Consider the following 22,305-nt stretch of genomic DNA (forward strand, 5'->3'; position numbering starts at 1 on the left):
AGTCTTTGTTATGTGCTGCCAACCCTCCCACTTGTCTGAGACAAGATCAAGGGAGACGCAGATATTGTGCTGCAGAGAGGGCCATCTCTCTATCAGAGAGCTCTTTTGTTTTCCAAAAGGAACATCATCATATATCACAAAAAAGGACTTTGTTTCTTCGCAGCTTTTATGCTGCTGGGATTCTCTGATCTTACTGTGTGGGGCCATGAAACACTATCCTAAGAATGATTCCTGGAAGAGGCAGAAAACCCCCCTGGAAATACATCTTTCCTCTTGGCTGCTTCCCCAGAATTCCCCACCAGGAACTGTCTTAAGCAGGCAGGAGGATGGATGGTCTGAGGTCTTCCCCATTTCTGCCGTCCATGTTTCTTGAAACCTGTCCAGAGCTGATGACCGTCTCCCAACTATAAAGCTGCTGTTGCCTCTATGGCGGTGTACTCACCAGGCTGCCTCAAACTCACTTCAAAAAAAGGAATCCCACATTCCTGCTCAAGAGAGAGTGAAGACTCAGACCAGCAGCTCAAAAAAGGCTGCTGGAACTGCCAAAACAAACAACTTCTCAACTTCCATTATAAGAGGTTTTCATCAATGCTTGGAATCCTTTGTATTACAGAAATAGCTTTCCATCCCCAAAGAAGCACATTAAAGAGTGGTCCCTATAGTACCAGCAGTTCCTGGGCCAAATCAATTTATCCTAACACAAAAAGTCTTACTGCAAAATAGGACACACTGATTGATTCTGGGTTCTGGAATCAGAACAGCTGAGTTCAAATCCTGGCTCCACTAATAGCTGTGTGATAGAAGGCAAGTTTCTTAACTTCTCTGAGCCTTGCTGTCCTCAGTTCACAAATGAGACTAATGATTTCACAAATGGCATCTACTGTTGGAGTTTCTATAAAGAAAATGTTAGATAAACCTTGGAGAATGCACAGCACCGTGCCTAGCACCAAATAAGTAGTCAACTGTCTTTTCTTATTTCTGCTGCTACAGCAGCAACAGATACCACAGACTGCCTGAGCAAAGTATCTGTCACCACACGTTTACTTTCTTCCTACTATGATAGTAGCTAGGTTTCACCTGCTTGTTTTTCCTGTCTTATTGGCTCTTGTTAAACTATATAGGCTGCTGATTTGTGTGTTTTATCTGCTTGTTTTATTAATTAACCTTGCATCTCTCAAACCTGTTACCGCCTCCTAACCTCTATGGCCACCATCTTGTTTCAGTGCTATGGTTTCCTTTAGCTTGGGCTACTGCCTACCCTTCCAGAAAGAGTTGTTACAGAATTAATCATTCTAGAAGATACACCTGACTATGCTCTTCTCAGGCTCACAAAGTCCAAAGCCTTTAGCTAAGCATTCAAGGTTTTCCCTGTCCACAGAAACCCTTATTGTTCACTTCCTCCTCTACACCAGAGCCTAAGTTATAGAAACCCATTCTCAGGCATTGTACCACCCACCTCTTCTGTCTTTGCTCATGCTCCTCACCTAGTTCTTTATCTGATAAAAATCTTTTCCATTTTTCTGTTCCAGTACCAATACTATCATGTTCATAGAAATTTCCCTTACTCATTACTCTTCTGAATGCCCAAGACATTCATATAGAATTTGCCATACTCTTCCATGTGTAATGCCTCAACTCTCTGGTTCCAGATTTTTCATTCTGACATGCCTACTGGACAGGCCTACCTAGCTATCAGAAAACATCTCAAACACAGCCTGGACAAAAATTTTGTGTTCTTCTCCTGACATAGTTTCCACACTTGTCCCTACATCCTGCAACCATCTCAATCATGTAGGTAAGTCTCACTGAACCAAGGGAAAGCTGAGAAATGAATCTTCCTAAGAAGAAGAAGAAGAAAAAAAATGATATTCTGCCTGTATCTCACAGAGCAGGAGAGCAGGGTATGGGAAAGCCAGCTGAGCTCCAAGTGACTCTCCACACAGGGCTGCTTTATTGTCCTGTATAGCAAGGGTTAGCTAACCTCCCACTACCCTGTTGACTTGGTTTCCCCTCTATGTGAGCCTCAGTGACTCACATTCCTTTCTGCATTCCTTTTCCATAGCTTCTGGTTAATCATAATTTCTACCTCCTCATAACTTCAGATCTTTACAACTCACATTATTAATTCATTCTATAAATATTTATTAAGTGTCTACTATTTCACAGGCATTATATGAATTAAGACAGGTCCTTTCCAGATGGAAGTTCCACTCTAGACTAAAAGACAAATGCTGAACAAGAATTAAGACTGTGCCTCATGTTCTACTGGGAAGTTACAAGAATTTGTAGGAGACAAAGCTAACCTGGACTGGGCTAGCTCCAGTTAAAGGCAAACAGAGGAAGTGATATTTAAACTTCACTTGACCTAGAAAGAAATAAAGTTATATCCATACTTTATACCTTAGAGTAAGATAAATTCCAGATGGTCTGAAGACTAAATATAGAAAATCAAACCGTAAAAATACCAAAGAATTCAAAGGACAATTGTTCGTATACTCTTGTGTGGAAGAGTTTTTTAACTATGAAAGAAAATTCAAAAGACATTAAATAAAATACTGAATACATTTGACTATCTCAAAATGTTCTTGACATTTCTGTATAACAACAACAACAACAACAACAACAAAAAGACAAAGTAGCCGGGGGAGCATTTAAAATTCAAATTACAGACAAATGAGTCATTTTCGTAATATACAAAGAGCTTCTGCAAATAAATAAGAAAAAAGGCCAACAAGCAAATATGAAGAATTATTAACATACTTAAAGGTAAACAACTTCACAGGTAATAAGATAAAAGCAAATGAAAAATACACCTAAATGCTATGGTTCACCTTCCATACTGACAGAGATCAAAAAGCTTACAAACCACATGGCATAGACGGAGTTAATGAAAGGGGAGGAAAAAAAAATCTTACATACTGCTCATAGGACTAAATGGTTTAGTTTCTGTAGAAGGCAACCAGCAAAATGTAGCAAAACTAGAAATGCACTGTCCTTACAATTTCACATCTATACCTTTATCCTACAGATATATTCCTACATATACAAATATAGGAAATTAAGTCTACTCAGTTATTAATCATAGCAGTCTGCATGAAAGGGAAAGACTTGAAACAATCTATAAGTCCTTTAGGAGGAGACAGGTACACTGGAACTGTATATAGAGGTAAAAAGGAACAGAAAGCTTTTATGTATGAATATGAGAAGATCTTTAAAGATATTTTGTTTAAAATAAAGGAAATTTATGTGCAGAATAGTTATATTATGACACGTACATAAATATACTACAAATCCTATCTATTGGCTTCCATCTCTCTAGATGCTACTTTCAAAAACTGTTTTAGTTAGACCTGCAACAAAGCAGACATACCATTACTACTTGATGAAAGTGCATAAGTTAATAAATAAAGAAAATAAATGGACGAAGGAACACAGTTGGGTACTTGGCCTGTCCTCTGAACTAAGTATCTGTACTTTTATGCATGGATATAAAAAGGATTTGGCCAAATCCTGGCTATCTAGTTTTCTAGTTTAAGAAAAACCTAATGTAAGACAACTTTATGTAAGACAAACATGCATTGAGTCAATTAACTTATAAGTATGTGTGTGTGTGTGTGTATACACACACATAGATGCATTATTTTTCAATAAGCATGACATTTTCTAGTTCACATGTTCATATCTCTCAGGAATAAAGCATTCAGTATTTAGAAGAATGATGCTGTTTTTAACCTTTCCCTCAGAATCTCTCAGTGGCTAATGGGAGAAAAAAGTCTACAATCTTTATTCCAGCAACTCAGTTATTTCCAACTAGGTAAACAAAGGAAGCTGCCTTGACAGGATCATCTACTTCTCTCTTGCACAAACTCCCTGTTACGCTCAGCAGGATAGCCTTCAACATATCCATAACCATGACAACCACGACCATCACCACTTAATGAACATCTACTCTGTGCCAGACTATGCTCCACACTGAACATGCATCTTGACCGTAAGCTCATGAGAGGAGCTGTAATACAACTGTCTCCATTTTACAGACACGGGGATAAGCTTAAAGACATGAGGACTTGTGCCTGTCATTCCACAGAAATGCCAATGTTGTTTCTTAGGTTCGAGTTTATTTAATTTTCTATGTGTAATATTCTGACAACAAATATCAGTTTGAATAACCTGGATTATGAGTGAAATGCTAACATAAAGTAATAGCAGGTCTGGGATAGCTAACACATGTAAAATCAAAGAGTAGTGCTTTTTTATCTGCTCAAGAATCCCTAAAAGGCCCCTACTTTGCATATTTAACTAGCAGAAGAGCACCCACACTCACCAAAGTGATAGGACACATATGTGCCAATTGCCCAGTGAGTGTTTCTCACCAAGGCCCACTCATCACAGGTTATCAGAAGATTCTCCAGCTATTCATTATTATACCAACTCATTCTCTCCACAGTAATTATCTGTGAGCAACATATCATGCTGTTCTTGGAACCATCAAACTGACATATGATTAAATAGCAGAGGACTCTGAAGTTAAATTTAAAACCACTCTCTTACACTTCAACTCACACATCACGTCGAGATCTGTCCAGCCATGGGAATATTCCAGTTGACCAATACCAAAAACCAGAGAGAGACTATTTCCTTACTTCACTTTCCCATCTGAGAAAGGTGGTGATTACATTCTCAAAACTTTCTAAACAGATTTTTCTAGGACAGGAAATAAAATTTTGGAAAGCAATTCTCTGTATGAAGTTCTGCCCTTAGCCCACATTAAAATGTCTCAAGAGTTACTTATATTCGCATCACATCTTCCCAGTCATGTGTGGGGTCTTACAGTTTTTCAACACGCTGTGCGAATCATACATTTTCAGCTTTCCTTGAAAAAATTATTGTAAAGCCTAATTTATTGTATACTCAGCTGTATATGCCAATAATGACAACACTTATATTAACAATGTTACCAATTGGAAAAAATGGAAGAAAAAAATCAATGGGCAAATTGGAGTTAAAACCTAAGTCTCACTGTTCCTGGGCTGAAAAAGAGGAAAAAGAGATTCTTCAATGAGAAATTTGTTTCCATTTTCCCATTTTCCCCACCTACTTGATAGTTTCCCAAGTTTTTCTACAGAAAATGGTTCTATGTAGCCCACCTTTTGCAAGAGCTGTGATTTAGGAAAAAGAACTTTTTCCCATCTCCATTAAATAGTTGCATCCCTAGAAAAAAGAAGAGGTGGCAAGAATACACAGAAGAACTGTACAAAAAAGATCTTCATGACCCAGATAATCATGATGATATGATCACCAATCTAGAGCCAGACATCTTGGAATGTGAAGTCAAGTGGGCCTTAGAAAGCATCACTACAAACAAAGCTAGTGGAGGTGATGGAATTCCAGGTGAGCTGTTTCAAATCCTGAAAGATGATGCTGTGAAAGTGCTGCACTCAATATGCCAGCAAATTTGGAAAACTCAGCAGTGGCCACAGGACTGGAAAAGGTCAGTTTTCATTCCAATCCCAAAGAAAGGCAATGCCAAAGAATGCTCACACTACCACACAATTGCACTCATCTCACATGCTAGTAAAGTCATGCTCAAAATTCTCCAAGCCAGGCTTCAGCAATACGTGAACCGTGAACTTCCTGATGTTCAAGCTGGTTTTAGAAAAGGCAGAGGAACCAGAGATCAAATTGCCAACATCCGCTGGATCATGGAAAAAGCAAGAGAGTTCCAGAAAAACATCTATTTCTGCTTTATTGACTATGCCAAAGCCTTAGACTGTGTGGATCACAATAAACTGTGGAAAATTCTGAGAGAGATGGGAATACCAGACCACCTAACCTGCCTCTTGAGAAATCTGTATGCGGGTCAGGAAGCAATAGTTAGAACTGGACATGGAACAACAGACTGGTTCCAAATAGGAAAAGGAGTATGTCAAGGCTGGATATTGTCACCCTGCTTATTTAACTTCTATGCAGAGTATATCATGAGAAACGCTGGACTGGAAGAAACACAAGCTGGAATCAAGATTTCCGGGAGAAACATCAATAACCTCAGATATGCAGATGACACCACCCTTATGGCAGAAAGTGAAGAGGAACTAAAAAGCCTCTTGATGAAAGTGAAAGAGGAGAGTGAAAAAGTTGGCTTAAAGCTCAACATTCAGAAAACGAAGATCATGGCATCTGGTCCTATCACTTCATGGGAAATAGATGGGGAAACAGTGGAAACAGTGTCAGACTTTATTTTAGGGGGCTCCAAAATCACTGCAGATGGTGACTGCAGCCATGAAATTAAAAGATGCTTACTCCTTGGAAGAAAAGTTATGACAAACCTAGATAGCATATTCAAAAGCAGAGACATTACTTTGCCGACTAAGGTCCATCTAGTCAAGGCTATGGTTTTTCCAGTAGTCATGTATGGATGTGAGAGTTGGACTGTGAAGAAAGCTGAGCGCCGAAGAATTGATGCTTTGGAGCTGTGGTTTTGGAGAAGACTCTTGAGAGTCCCTTGGACTGCAAGGAGATCCAACCAGTCCATCCTGAAGGAGATCAGCCCTGGGATTTCTTTGGAAGGAATGATGCAAAAGCTGAAGCTCCAGTACTTTGGCCACCTCATGCAAAGAGTTGACTCATTGCAAAAGATTCTGATGCTGGGAGCGATTGGGGGCAAGAGGAGAAGGGGACGACCGAGGCTGAGATGGCTGGATGGCATCATGGACGCGAGATGGTGATGGACAGGGAGGCCTGGCGTGCTGCGATTCATGGGGTCGCAAAGAGTCGGACACGAATGAGCGACTGAACTGAACTAGAAAAACCAGCCAATTTCTGCCTTACTATTCTATTCTACTTTTCATGTTTATTTAATATTATATAAACAAAGAGTGGCTCTAGTGTTAAACGACCCACCTGCCAATGCAGGAGACATAAGAGACACATGTTCGATCACTGGGTCAAGAAGATTCCCTGCAGAAGGAAATAGCAACCCTATTCCAGTGTTCTTGCCTGGAGAATCCCATGCACAGAGAAGCCTGGCAGGCTACACAGTCCATGGGGTTTACAAAGAGCTGGAAACGACTGAAGCAACAGCATGATGACAATTCTATTATATTTTTAATATTATAAATGATTTTTAACTATATAGTATTAATTAAATTTAGACTGACAAATATTAAAATCATCAGAATTACCTTCAAAGAAAATTTCCAAAGCCTTTGTTAGATATATCAATGACAAAATAGTTTCTTCAGAGGAACACACTCAGTACCCACTCATTTTTAAACAGGTTCCCCCAAAACGTAGGCTTCACATAAATGTGACATTACACAGTGTGAAAAGTCCAAGCACCTTTACCCAATATGGAAGAAAGCTCCAGTCACTAGGTGGATAGGTTTCTCTACAGCTCATGCTGGTATTGTGGGTAATGAAGTGACAGAATTCACATTTCATAAGAAAAGCCATATAAAGGAAACAAGATATTATTTTTCTAGAAAGTGATTTATAATAATACTGAGAAACCATTTTTCTAAAATTCCTTCCCCTTCTCAACATTTACAGAAAAGGCTAACAGATCTTGAGAGATTTACTATTTGCTGATATTCATCCATATGGTAGCACCAACCAAAAGCCAGGAGCAGGGGGAGGAAAAGGGAAAAGAAAAGATTTTGAAAAAATATAAATGAATCGTTACCTCTACCAACTTGACATGTCTTATTCAGGGGCCAGGAATTAATAGGCCTACCCAGGACTCTCTCTTGATTTTCCTGCTGTCATTGTTTTAACAGATTTGCAAGTTGAGAATGGTTTTACTCATTTCGAGGAACCTCGGAAACACCCTGCACTATAAAATATTCACATTACAATGCAAATTGCGTTCCTTCCATCCTATTCACTATTCTGGAAGGTACAGATGGAGTGCCACAGCAAGAACTTAAGCAGAAGTTAAACAGTAAAAATAATACAGAGTTTAAAGCCCTAGTTCTACAAATTGGAGCTGGCTCAGCAAAACATTAGCCATGGCAAGTCCCACCAAGGCCAGTTCAGAAAGGTGCAAGAACCAATCCCTGGCTACCTCTCAAAGGTTCAAAACCATTTCTAAATATAGATCCCACTTAATGTTTGCAGGAGCTGTAAATCAGAGAAAACAACTTTTTTCCATCCTCAATAAAATATTTGCACCCAAAGCAAAATCTACTGATTTCTGGCTCTCTACCAGTTCTGCTTGGGCATAAAATTTTCTGACACTTCACCAGAAATGTCAGCAATAGTATAAGGCAGCTTTAAAGAGGGAAATGATTTTCTGACCTGTGGATAACCTCCTCAACGCCAACAGGAAAAGGAATTTTTAAAAACACCTGAAACCTAGTTTTTCCAGTTATTAGTATAAATGGCACAAACTATTTTTCTTAGTGGCCAAATCCTTCCTTATAGGAAGTACTGGTCTTTGAATTCAGTGAGGGGAGGGAGTCATGCTATATCCTTGACACCCAGCACAGACCCTTGCATGGAGAAGGATTTTTAATGAATAGTCCAGAAAGGAGGGTGGTGGGGAGGAAAAGAGGAAGGGGGAGAAAAGGAATATGGAGGGAGGGAAGAGGGAACAAAGGAAGGAGGGATGAAGGGAAGGAGAGAATGAGGTAAGTTCAGAAAGAGATCTTTTCTCTCCCCTTTTACTTGTGTCTTAATTTTTCTTGAAATTTCAAGCTTCTTATTTGATGATACTGGTACCACTCATCTTTTCTTAGAGCTTCCTGCTGAAGCTAGACATGATATCCAGGGCAGTCAACTCAATCTCCAGAAAAAGCTGACCAGCAAGTCTCTGTAAGGACCACGTAAAGGGTAGAAGAAGTGAGACAAAGTTAATGGAAGTTCCTTTCTTCAACAGACACGCAGTCAACGACATTCAGGAGTATGAACTGCCACCTCCAGTGTGTGGCACAGTGTCACATGCAGCTGGAGACTCATGCAGTGCCAGAGGAGGCCACTGTCTGCTGGGAGACACAGTGTAATGATTAACTACCCTAATTCAAGCTAGGATATGACACGGGTCAAGGAAAAGAGTTCGATAAAGCTCTGAGGAAATCAAGACAGGGAGAAACTGCCTCTGCCGGAGGCACTTGGGGAGGAGATGAGAGTTCAGGTTGCCCTGCCAGGGCAGGATCTGTGCACAAGGAACCAGCTCAGGAAAGGGAATGTGGGGAGGATGGGGAGGGAGGGCATGAATCTCAGGATGAAGGAAAAGGCTGGCTGCATAACAGACAACAGTCCCCCAAAAATGCCTCAAGGGATACAATCTATGAACACGGCATTTGGGAAATCATGGATTAAACACAGTTGCACAAGTTTACTTCCTACTGGCCTCTCACAGTCTTTATTATGCAACTGGAGAAGAGGCAAAAAAAAAAAATTTTTTTTTAAAGTAAATCTGAAAGGATTAGTTTTTGGAGAGGAACCCCAATACCATTGCTTACTAGCTATATTAACTTTAGCATAATATTTACATTTTATGAACTTCAGTTTCTTTTTCTCTAATATGGAAGAAATGACAGTTGTTATGAGAAGTAAATACTACTCAAAAATGACTAAATCAGTACTGGCATTTAGTTAGTGTTCAATTACTGCTGCTGCTATTTCTGTTATTCCTACTACTAATATCAAGGTGCAATGTGAATATAAAAATGAAGAATGTAATACATAGCATTTCTTAAACAGTTTGGTCAGTTTTTCATCAGGTATTCTTTGAAATGCCAGGGCAGCATGTAGTGCCCTGCCTAGCACACAGGAGGTATTCATTCTGTCTTTGTGGAGGTAACGGGTCCAAGAACTGACCCTAGCAAAGAGCAAACTGCAGGATTCTCTGGGCAAGGTATTTTTCATTATTACTTTGGGCAACAGGCCTCTGAGGTCCAGGAGTAGCGAACTTCATCTTTTGCAAGAAGGAGGAAGAGTTGAGAGTACCGTTTTCAACTCTGGGGAAACATTACAAAGAGTTTATTTTGGTAGAAGTGTTTGAAGAGATTTTAACAATGAGCTCCCGCCTGCTGCCAGGTGCCAGTCATCAGCTCGAGCCTGCTTGTCAGGGAGATGCACAGGGCCCCTCACCAACAGCCCCTCCATCAGACATGTGCGTGAGAATCCCAGAAAACCCACTCTAAAAACAGCTATTTCCTCCCTAAGAAGGGATACAGAGTCACAAACAATAAAGCAGCTAACCTAGCATCCACAGCAAACTGGAGACTGGGAAAGGTCAGGAGAGGCCTGCACTTTCTGGTTTGACTTCGTTGATTCTCTGGAAGGATTTTAGACTGAATCCCTAAGGATACTTATCCTCTTTTTGGTGAACTGCTGCATACATTTACCTAGATAATCTCGGCTCTCATAAGTCACAGGCTAATCTCACGAATAGTTCCTAGAAATGAGCACACATCACATAAACCCACCCCTGAGTACAAAGCAGGATCTTGCTAAACCTCTCTAGCTTCCCACTGGTTTGTGGGTAAAGAGGTTCTTGAAAGAAGTGGAGTTTTCTGGAGCAAGACCCTAAATAGGTTTAGAATATGACATTTGCATTTTACCAAACCGTATACTTAACGTCTACCTGAATTTAAGCATGAGAATCTACACAGAGTTTGAAAAAGAAATGAGACCACTTTTAAAAAATAGATGGACTCAGCCATACATGTACATGTATCCATTCTTTCCGAAATAAATTTTTTTTTTAAACTTCAAAAAAAAAAAAAAATAATGGAAGGGAGACTTTCTCATAGACTCCATAGCAAGACCCAAAAGTTAGTGATGTTTTCAAACTTTGGATTGGGGGATAAAGAGCCACAGGGCAGACTACATACTTTTACAGTAAGAAAGATCAGATATTTATAAAATATATATGATAAATGTATACACATATATATGTAATATGTACAAACACAAAAATGTGGTATCTCAACTGTGCACTATATAAAGAAAGCACCAAGGCCAGAGATCCTGTATTCAACTGTTACATTTCATTTTGTCTTAACTGATAAACTTGGAAGGGGTTGGACAAAAAGCAAAGCTAACTCTGGAAACTTGTCAAAGCTCAGAAAATTTCGAGGACTCCACAGACTGGTTTCCAGAAAAGCGGGGCTGCCCAAGCCTTCCTACACTAAAAATATAACTACAGACTGTTCACAGTGATTGTTTATTTTCTCCGCTGTGTTCACTGGGGCAGGAGGTTAAATGATATTGAAATGATCGGAATCTTGTGGTGACCACTGTAGCTCTCCCACTGCAGTGTTGAGGGGGCCTGCACATTTTATCAAACCCAATCGGCACACCCTTGTCTAGAGAACCCCTAATACCCACAAACTCTCCAAGCCCTAAACCTGCATCCCATTTTCTGAGAGTCTGAGTTCATATTCATTCGCTATACAAAAGGAAAAGAAAACTAAATACTGCACAATACAGTTCCTGCACATAAAAGACACAGTAAAACGCCTATGGACAGCATCTGAAAGCTGGGAACCTGAGGTGTGAGAATGAAAGGGGTCCCTGGTCTCAAGGGTTTAAATATCAACAGGTGCAGATTAGGGGTAGCTAAAGGAAGGCAAAGGAAAGAAAACAAAAAAGACAGGCAAGGAGAAAAGCTTAAAGGTTCTTAAATGAGCAAATCCAAAACTTGGAGGAAGGGTTTGGATGCCATGGAGCCAAGGCCCTCCTTCCCTACTCTCATTACTATGCCTGTTTCTGCACATAGGGGCACCAACAAGTGAATTAACAGTCATTAGGTTTTCATTGAGAGCAGTTCTGTAGGGCCATGCCTTTAATCTCTGTTTAGATCTTTGTTTTGGGAACTACTAAGAACGGGCTTCCTTCACTGTGATGAAGTTCAAGGCAGTTCCTGTGGGACACCCAGTGTGGTATGTGGGATGGCAGACCAGTGGTTTCAGTTTCAAGGACTATGAGCCTCACCACTGAGTTTGGAGCAGGCAATGGGTGGTGGGTAGAGAGAACTGGTGTGTGGGTAGGAGGCCTGGTTTTGGAATTATTCACTACTGGCTTAGGTGATGAGCAGAGGACAGAATACAAGGGTGCATATCCCGAATACTGGAAAGAAAATAATATAGCTTCTTTTTTCAAAGGCAAGCTTTATGATTCTTAAATTGAATCTCTTTTTTAAAGTCCAGGTAGCCCAGATCATACAATGAGCATCTTGTAGCATATTCATTGATTGAATGATAAAGAAATCACTGGATATTATTATGTATCATTGAAAGGAAAAGTTTTGCTGGACTTAAAGAAGAACCAGTTATTGACTTGAGCCCCCTATGTTAGAGAAAGCAAACCCGGGATGTATTTTCAAACAAAATGTCCACTTTGCTTCTTAATACTGGGGTGCACACAGTCAACAATGAATCTAGTTTTACATTTGGCTCCATATGCTATGACCTAGGTAATTAAAGTATATCTTATGGCTAATAAAAATGAAGTTAAAAAGTTTATAACCAAAACAATGACAGGAAATAACATGTGTGTACAATATGTTACTAACACACTGACAATTTTCAAAAGTGACTTTAAAAAAGTATTATCAATCTTTCAAAACACAGTGATTTATTAAGCGAAAAGTCTGAATGGTTTGCACTATTAAATTTAGCTTTTAAGTTGCTGCGTCATGAGCAAATCTTTTGTTCTCCTAGGTTAAATTTAGCATCCTGCATTTGATTTTTCCACTGCTCCACAGTTTAACATCATGTAGCTAATTTTCTGAGCTGCTCAGGAGAAATGCACTTGGGAGGTTTCACAATGATTTCTTTCACTGATTTTATAATCCAGGAAGAGAAAGTATCAAATAATCCAATAGTGATCTATTTTCATCATCTTCTTTGCCTTTTCCCACCTATACAGTCTTCTCATAAAGTAAACATTCCTTAGGCATGAGATGAAATGGAAAAAAAAAAAAGTGGCTGCCAGAGGAAAACCATTTCAGAAATGTGTTTGTTAAACAAGTGCAAGCAATAAATTGAGCTTAGGAGAGAAAGGCGGTTAGAAGAAAAACTGAAAGTACTGACCTGAGAGTCAAGCTGATTGGAGCAAGGGTGAAAGCGGCAATTTGGAGGATAAGCAGAAAGGAAAAGGGATAGCAAAAGAGAATAAAAGGAAGGAAACGCATTAGTTTTAAACATACAGCCAACAGAAGTTACATTAGCAGGTTTCATAACCAAATGAAGGACAATAAAGCAACTTTGATATTACCACCCAAAAAGCCTGGCACACACTGTAAGCAATTATACTAATTATTACATGTAAGAAACCAGTCTGTCATTCACATAATCTCAAGCACTGATGTGAACCAGAGGTGTATTCCAGCAATCCAGTGGCACAATCTGCCCTTTTCTGGATGAATATTTATAGAAAAAGTTCCTTTCTGCATGTGTGTAAAATTTTATTATTTAATAAACTGAAATAGAAACTACTAAGGTATTACAAAAGTGGTAAGCACTTATGTCAGAAAGATTTTACTAGAACCAGTAAGTTGGAAGACTATATCCTATGAGATATTTTTCCTTCACTGTTAAAAATCAAATGGACCTGAGCAATCTGGCTTTCTATTTAAAGGTTTACATTTCAGGTGCTCACAGGGCACTGCACCTCACAAGATCAAAGACTATAAGGACACCTTCAGGTGAGGTGCCACCTGCCTATCAGCCTCCCAAGACAAGACAGATTACCTTCCAAAGCTGAGAGCAATTTTTTCAGTTGTGAAAATGAGGATCAGACTTCATCATTGCAAATATCCAGACACTGGATAACTAATTTATAGTAGAATATATAACATGGCCTTCTAATCTGTCAAAAAATAAAGCCTCTTATGCAAAGCAAGAATTAAAAGAAAAACAAAATTACATCCTCTTCCAGCTACCACAGAAGTGATAGAAGGCATTTATTTTCTTAACCTATAAAATACCCTTTGCAAAAAAATCAAGTGGGTTAACAAATACTTGATTAGCTATCTGCTCAGTGGGACCCCATTATGCCATACTATGAAGAAGTAGTTTGAAGCATTTCACACAAAAAGGAAAAGCAAAACAAATCTTCAGGAGAAAGCTTAAACAAAAACATTTCAGAGGAAAACAGCATTGACTGTAATGATAAAAATCAAGTAGAACATTCTAGATTAAACTCTTGGTGAAAACATTGATCCAATGCTTTGTGTCTGAAACTCCGCTGCAGAGTGTTTCATGACAACAAATGTAGAACTGATCAAATATAAGAGTTATGTCAGGCCATGGTCTTTGTAGGTACTCCAGTGATGTTAGCCCCAGCTGCTGTTTCAAATCTTTCAGGGGTCCTTGGCCAAGCTTTAGGGAATGGAATCCTAAACTAAAATAACCAGCAAACATTTAAGATTTAGTTGCCTTTTTTAGGGGACCCTAGTTTCCTTTGCTGCCTCAAAGGCATCTGTGACCTTCCCCAAAAGGCTGCTAGGCTAGGGCTAGTATAAAACCATCTGCCACTTTTTCTTAAAGAAATTCCTTCAAATGCATTTACAAACATTAATGGAAATTACTTAGAAAGAAGAGTTTATATCAAAACAAATAGAACTGGTATCAAGTTTCTTCCATGTACCATGAGACTTCTAGATCATATTATCATAATTAAAAAAAAATAAAGCTTAAGTTTACATTTTGTGAAAAGAGTTCTGAAAGGCAGCAAAGAAATTATGTCAGCATGTTATTGAGCAAATTTAGAGGGAAAAATAACAGTCTGTTTCTCAACCTTAGATAAGGTACTTTTAGGCATCTAACATAATTTCTCATTGTCCAAATGTCTGGTAGCATTAGTCCTGATTCAGATAATTAAATGCTATCTTGTTTTCTATTCTGATGTTATGTTTTAGGAGTAAAAATCTCCTGTGAAACCCACTTTCCTCTTCATAGTGGGGAGGGATGTGATCGAGGGCTCAATTTGGGCATTCCTTGCCCTCTAGAGAAATACTGACAAAGCCCCTAACATATTTAAGATAATTACATCAAAGGTCGCCTGACTGATTCGTTCCCATGGTGAGATGCCAGAAATCCCGTGGCAGCAAGCTTTGTTTGACAGACTCTGCCTCTCTCTTTCCCCTAAGGCACTAAAGGATTAATTTAAACTCTAAATAAAACACTTAAGAGACCTTGATGGGCAATGACACAGGAAGACTACATATTTCATTGCCTCTAATGAATTAGCTACTCGATTGTGCACATACAAGATACCTATCATTGGTGATCACATAAAGACTTTGGCCTGATTTGGACCAACTCTCAAGGACTACTCAAAGTCCCCCAGCTACACTGTGTAACTGCCCCCAGAGCAGCCTGCAGTCCAAGGCAAAAACTCCTACTGAGCCATCAGCATCAAGTCGAAGAGTTTATGCACAGAAGGGCACATGGGGACCACACTGGAGCAATATGCACTTTGAAAAGCAGAATCTTTAATGGCTGTGAAAAACAACATTCGCATGGAATTTCAGAGGTAAATGCATCCATATAAGTACCAGGCATGTGCTATTTAGAATTTTTTATCATGGAGAAAGTAAAAAAAAAGAAAAAAAAAAGAATATTAACGGAAAAGAAAGCAAACACAAATTGCCCTCTGAGAAAGAAGTAGGCCAGTATCAGTGTCATCTGAGTTATTCTTAAGCCCATACCTTGCACTGCACATGACTGAAGTTCTGGAGTATTTTAGAACACAAGCTGCTTTTTTTAAAAAGGTCTATTTGCTCTGGTAGGTCACATTACAGACCAGAGACCACAGATTTATTTCAAGTTCAATTTCTTGGTTTTCAAAATCACAAACTTAATTGCAAACACTCCTCTATGACTCCAAAATGGAGATATATGTCACATTGCTAAGTAATCTTTAGTTCCCAACATTATGAGGTATGAATTTTGTAGTTTAAGCCAGCAAATAGAGATACTGCCCAATTTGAAAAGGACTGTCTGACAATTCAAGGAAGATGCCTTGGTCAGAATACACATGTAACTGAGCAGATAATGCGTCAGAAAGGCAGGCCAAGGCTGAGCTCTCCTTTTCCCAAGAAACTTCCCCTCTTGATCTCCACCCCCCCCCCCCCCCCCCCACCTCCTTCTGGGTCTGGGCTCAGACATTTCCCAGACTATTCTTTGCCTCTGGAAGCGAGACACAGGCAGGCAGAGAACTGGGACGGAGTCAAGTCCCACCACACGTTTTATGAATTACAGTGCCTGGGAGGCATCAGCTTTAAGGAGAGGCAAAGGCAGAGATAAAGAAAATGTGCAGAAAGTACATAAAGATAAATGCCTGTAAAATCACTGTTGTTTTAATACATTCCATATTGAGGAAATAAAAACGTGAATATTCTTGATGATTTAATGGCAATAACGTCCAGCTAAGTAAGACCTGTTTGTCCAACTAGACAATTATGTTATTTTATGCAAATATTTATAGTAGCTGATCCTGATTTTCAATTACTGTTCTGAAGGGCTAGGTTAGTGTAGAAAAATGCCTTCACAATGTGCGGCACATCACTTTCTCTCCTGAAAGCTCGTAAAGATGAAGCAGATCTCCCACGGGCCAGCAGTCATGCCTCTCGGCCAGCTATGTGCCTGCTGAGTGCTACTGGCCTAGCTTCTTCCTTCTGGCCCATTCTTGGATGGAACTGTTCTCAGTCGCTCATCTGTCAGACCTGGGTTCAAATCCTGACTTTGACTGTTACAAACTCCACAACCTTGAGGAAGCCACTTAATCCATAAAATGCTTTCTCATCTGTAAAGTAATGACAATGAGACTTCCTGTGTTGTGGGCAGGATTAAATGTTATACAGTATTTGCAGGTCAAATGCCTAGCACAGTAACTGGTACACTGTGAGCATAAAAATATATATCATCTATTATGATTGTAATTACTATTAGTAATATTATCTAGGGTATCTTCTCTATGGCTCACTTCTCAGAGAAGTGGACTAGGAGTCAGGAAAACCTACATTACACTTTTCTCTTTTTCTGACCACAGGACCAATGTTTTATTCAATCTTTCAAAGTCTCAATTTTCTCAGCAATAAGAAAGACATGATCATAACTTCCCTGTGATTTCAAAGTATCTTTTTGAGAAAAAAATTTGGTCCTAAAATATAGTTCCAAAATAGACATGTAGATACATCTAAATTAATAATATTTTTAATAATCAGTAGGCTGACAGAATGAATACTTGTGCACTTTGAAATTCAAATGAAGCCCTTAAGGATTTTAATTTGTACTCTTACCAGAAAAGAAGGCTTGATGTAATTTCTCAAATGGGTCATACTGAACAAAAATTAGATTATCATCAAACTAATGCTAAGATTTTTAAATGAAATATGTTTTGGAGTTTGGGTATACTAGACATTAAATTTTAAAATGTTGAAATTTTATTAAGAATTAACCCATCCATTTAATCCAGAGTGAGATAATATTGAGAATCTGCTTTAGCATTCAGGTGTTCATAAGGATATAACTGCCTCACCTTACACCAGGACTTGGTACCTGCAAAATGTGATACATTTTAATAGGTTGTTAGAGATTTACTTCTAAGAAGATTCAAAGTTATATAGATGGCATGAAGCAGAAGCAAAACCTGAACCCAGGTCTTTCTGTCACTAAAGATCACAATCTGTCTAAATACAAGGTCATAGAGAGCTATTCTGAATATGCCTTGAGGTCCTTTAGAGCCTCATGAGTGTCTTGATCAGAGCTGGCAAACATTCACTGATTTATTCAGAATCTGCTGATCTCTTCCATATGGACTGAATCTAGGAAAGACAAATTCTGCCTTACTGCTGAACCAATGAGCAATCCTCAGAAGTAATGGAGTTACATAAGATTATTCAGAAATTCTTTCCTTACATGAAATATAGGAAAAAGCATTGATAGAAAGCTTAATTTTAGAGTCTATACTATACATAAATACAATAGATTTATTTGAAAATCTAATTACTCTGGAACCCTGATATAATCCTCTTTGTTTTTAGACAGAATTTGCTATCAACTCAGCCTGCCTTAGACCTTATTTAAACATATTTATTTACCAAATGGCATAAGGTCCTCTTGAAAGATAAGTTCCAAGATGAATTTGCTGTGAATTTGTGTTTAGAATCCTATTCTAAAGGATATGAGCTCCTTTCCATTTCCCCTGTCTTGAAAGAACTCCCAACTATATTCTTCCATATTCTATGCTTAAAACAAACCTAAATGACAAATGCTTGTTTTTGATAAGAAAAAAATGAGGTTTCAGGTAGTCACAGCTTCAGTCTCTTACACACTTTGCTAACCCAAAGGCTAGATTATGGATATCACTTAAGAAAGTTGATTATTATTTTTGCAAACACTGAAGAAGTATATAAACCCTCAAAAGATAACCCAACCAACTTCTGAGTATCTCACAGAAGAAACACATCATCATCCCTACAGGCCATGTTCCCTCATAAGTAATCTATTTCTTCCTTGAAATATGAATGTACATTCCACATTTACCACACCCTAAGATGGACAACTAAGCAACTAATGTTCACTCACTGTTGACAGTTTACAACATGACTGCAAAGTTTACCTCTCAAGTTCTGCAATTTTCTTGTCCTTGTCATTCTTTTCATTCTCCACCTCCTTGAGGATCTCCAGCAACCGGTCAACTTCTGCTTGGGCCTTGCCACACTCATCACGGTAGTAAGACGCCTCTTTGTCAAGCTGTTTTATCCGGTCTGCAAATTCTGGGTTCATCCTGGAGTCATCTTCAATATTATGAGCCTTCAACATTATATTTTTAAAGAATGTAGTTAAGATAACAGTTTAGAACAGTAGACAGTACAGCCACCAATGGCCCAGAAATTAACTTTGGGGAAAAAAAAAAACTATCAAGAATTATGGGTATACTGTCAGCTAAAAGGCAAAATAGAAAAATCACAAATTTCAGCTATTTTTTTAAATCTTGATTTTTTAAGGTGGGTTTCTTTTACTGTTGTTATTTTGATTCATTAAATGATGCTACTTTTTGCTTTTTTCCCCTTACAAGAAATGGGGGCTTGGTGGCGGCAGAGACAGTAATATGCTTATTTCTGGTGTTTTGGCAAGGAACTAAGACAGTTCAACTCCTCACAGTCAAGCAAGTGATTCATACCGACAGCTTCCTTTTCCAATACAGAGAAATTGAGATAAAGCAACATTAAATTATTTATCCAAGAATCATCAAGGGCATGTGTAAAGCCAGATAACATATAAGAGACTGGATGACTGATTATTGAATATTTCATTCCACTGAGAAATTTCAGCAGAAGATGTAGAAAGAAAGAAAGGCTTGAAAACGCAGAAGGCCTTTCCAGCTAACAGTCATACCCATACGTTCTTGTTCTTTTGATTAAATTAACCTGAACCGGGAGGAGGATGAGCTAGTTCATGAACAAGCACACAGACAAGAATCCGCAAACACATGCATGAGGGGTAATGGGGGAGGGCAGCTTTACACAAGAGAACAGACACAGGCAACAACACAGTAACAATACTGCAGAATAATTTGCAGCCAAAGTATTTGTGGTTTTGTGTGTGTGTGACAGTGTGTTATGGCTCTTTTCTTTTTTTCCCAAAATAAACTTTTGGCTGAAATATTCCCACAGATGAAAATAACACTGCACTGCGATGTTTTGCCTACCCCTTGTTTCCCATTATTCCTAATTGACTTCTTCAAAGAGCAGGCAGGGAAAAAACAAGTAGTTTAACAACAGTGTACATTCAACACAGAAAGTTCAGAGAGGTCATATTTGTATATATCTCCAAAATCCACGTGTGAAATAATAAAATGTTAACAATTTATTAGGACTTAAATTGTCCTGCTATCTTCCAGGTAAAACAGATGTCCATTGGATTTTTAAAGACTTTTTAAAAAATTTTTCAGGGAAAAAACAAGGCAAGCAAGCTACAACTACTGTGGGGTCAAATGAATCATGCATGGTTAGAAAAATTAAGACTAATAGTACTGTTAGAAGGTTGACAGTCTTTGCAATGATTTAGTAGAAAAAAATTCAAAAATTAGTATAAAGAAAAATAAGTTTCTTATTTATGAAAAATAATTACTTTAAGGATATTTTTGCATGTAACATATTATTTAAGCATGAGGATAGATGGGGAATAATTTGCTTTCATGTTCTTTAGTCTAAGATTTACTTATTCACAAACTCAACTATGCAAAAGAACTTGGAAAAAATATATCAATTCAACACAATATCAGGTAGCTTTTTATCCACATTTCTCAGAAAACATTAATTTTTAATTATTTAGTATGTACACTAAGTTTCATTATAATAGAATACAATAGAACTAGTGAGTTTTTTCATTATAATTAAAATAATTTGAAAGAGAATCCTGAGCTAACATGCCTTTAGGAGTTTATTCATCTAATAATTTTATTTTCAATTAAGATGAATATCAAAATCTGTTCATCTCATCAAAAATGTAGACACTCATTTTTAAAAGAAAATACTTCATATAACTACTTCTATTTGTGATACTACTAATCAATTCATTACTCTTATAACAGAAAAGCATTTAAAATGCACAGTTTTTAGATTATAAGAGAAATGAAACAATCATTTTATGTTAATTCTCTTCTCCTTTAGACTCTGATACCATTACTCTATGGCAGCTAAAAACCTCTCCATGGCAGTTTTTTCACACTACTCAAACAGCGACATTCAAAAAAAGAATGAACTAAGTAATGACCAGCTACGAGCACTCAAAATAAATGAATAAATGTTTAATAGCTTATTTCTGATGAGTGAAAATTCCTTTCACAACTCAGATTTGAAGATTCACAAAAAACTTGCAGTTAGTTGCTGTGGTTTATTTTGGTTGTTTTTATTCCTAAGATAATTATTATCATGAGTTTTAATAGAGGGGTACAGGATTTCTAGTTGTAAGACCTAGATTCTAAATCTCGCTTTATGTCTTATGACTATGGACAAATGAATAAGCCTGTCTAAGGACAGTGAAAACGAGAAAATGACAAACATGGGGAAGGTATTGTTCATTTGGAGTTTTACTGTGATTATTAGTTCATAATATGTATTCCATCAGTGGGGCTTGCTATACAGCTGAGTTGATGTTAGTTTAATTTTTCATAGACAAGGTACTACATGCACCTTAGAGTAGCCTCCCTACTAAGTTTTCAGAAAAAGCAGTGTGTTTGTGATAGGTATGTAAGCACATTCCTTAATTTAGCTGCTTGAAGAGATGATAAACCCAAGCAAGTTTTCAGCATGGGGTGAAATTAGACAAATTGCTAGTCTTTAAACCTAGCAAGTGAGTGTGCTCAAGGGACTTGTGGAACATTTCAAGATAAAGATGACCTAGGAAAAAACAATCCTGAATCTCCACTTGTTGATGTCATGTGATGCCACATCTAGGTCATGTTATTAAAATAAAGACCACAGCCAACTTTACAGCTGGCCCGCTGTCTGTTAGGAATTCGTAGGTGCTAATGATTCTTTCTTTTAAAAGGAACAGACAATGTGAAGAACACTTTTGAATTAAATACATCTATTTATCTCCATATCAATATCTACTGATTTCTGGGCAAAAGAGATTATGTCAAAGCACATTTGACATGGGTGCCAGAATTCTTGACAAGGTTATTAAATAAAGTTGTAGATAGATGTGATTTTTAAAATATTTAAGTCAATAGAAAGCTGTAAGAAAGAGTCATACAGAAGGGTGACAGCTGATTTGGGGTATTCACTAGGGTCCTTGTGAAGACCCAAGAGAAGACAGATTCACATGACTAAAGACTGGCAAGTCCTGATCCAACCTAAGCAGTGGAAGCAGAAGTCTTCTATAGAATTTAACCAGCTGTACTCAGCACGAATCACAACTTTGCAGAGGATGGGCTGAAACTGTTAACTAGTACAGCATGAGTGTCTTATACTGTGATATATATACATGGCGGGGGGGGGGGGGGGGGGCGGGGATTAAACAAAAACATGAGGAAATTGAGTTTATAGTCAATGCTTGTCCAAAATTATAAGGCCACAGCTTCCTCTTTAAAAAGAGAGAAGGAAGCATTTTCTTTGTATTTAGGTAGTACTCCTGCCTTCTCAGATTAAAACATGGATTTTAAAATCTGGACAGGAAGCTTCTGATGGGGGTCAAAAGTAGGTAAGATATTTGGGCCTAATGTACTTTAGGCACTGCAAAAACATAATACATTTGAATAAATCATTACCTGGACAAATTCCTACCATGGCATTCTGACCCATTCAAGGTTTAGAATGAAAATACACAGTAAGTACTTCTT

General features: G+C 38.1%; 1 protein-coding gene across 1 annotated transcript in view; it reads right to left on the bottom strand.

Annotated features, from left to right (window-relative positions):
- The window catches only part of ERC2 (ELKS/RAB6-interacting/CAST family member 2), an 859,053-nt gene that overhangs the window by 379,085 nt on the left and 457,663 nt on the right, over positions 1–22,305 (bottom strand). The window contains exons 11-12 of the mRNA XM_052641926.1: positions 18,577–18,770; positions 13,041–13,052 (exon numbers count right to left, since the gene is read on the bottom strand). Coding sequence (XP_052497886.1) covers positions 13,041–13,052; positions 18,577–18,770 — 206 coding nt within the window. The remainder of the gene's footprint in view (positions 1–13,040; positions 13,053–18,576; positions 18,771–22,305) is intronic.

The sequence above is a fragment of the Budorcas taxicolor genome, chromosome 1 (assembly GCF_023091745.1).
Source record: "Budorcas taxicolor isolate Tak-1 chromosome 1, Takin1.1, whole genome shotgun sequence".
Taxonomy (NCBI): Eukaryota; Metazoa; Chordata; class Mammalia; order Artiodactyla; family Bovidae; genus Budorcas; species Budorcas taxicolor.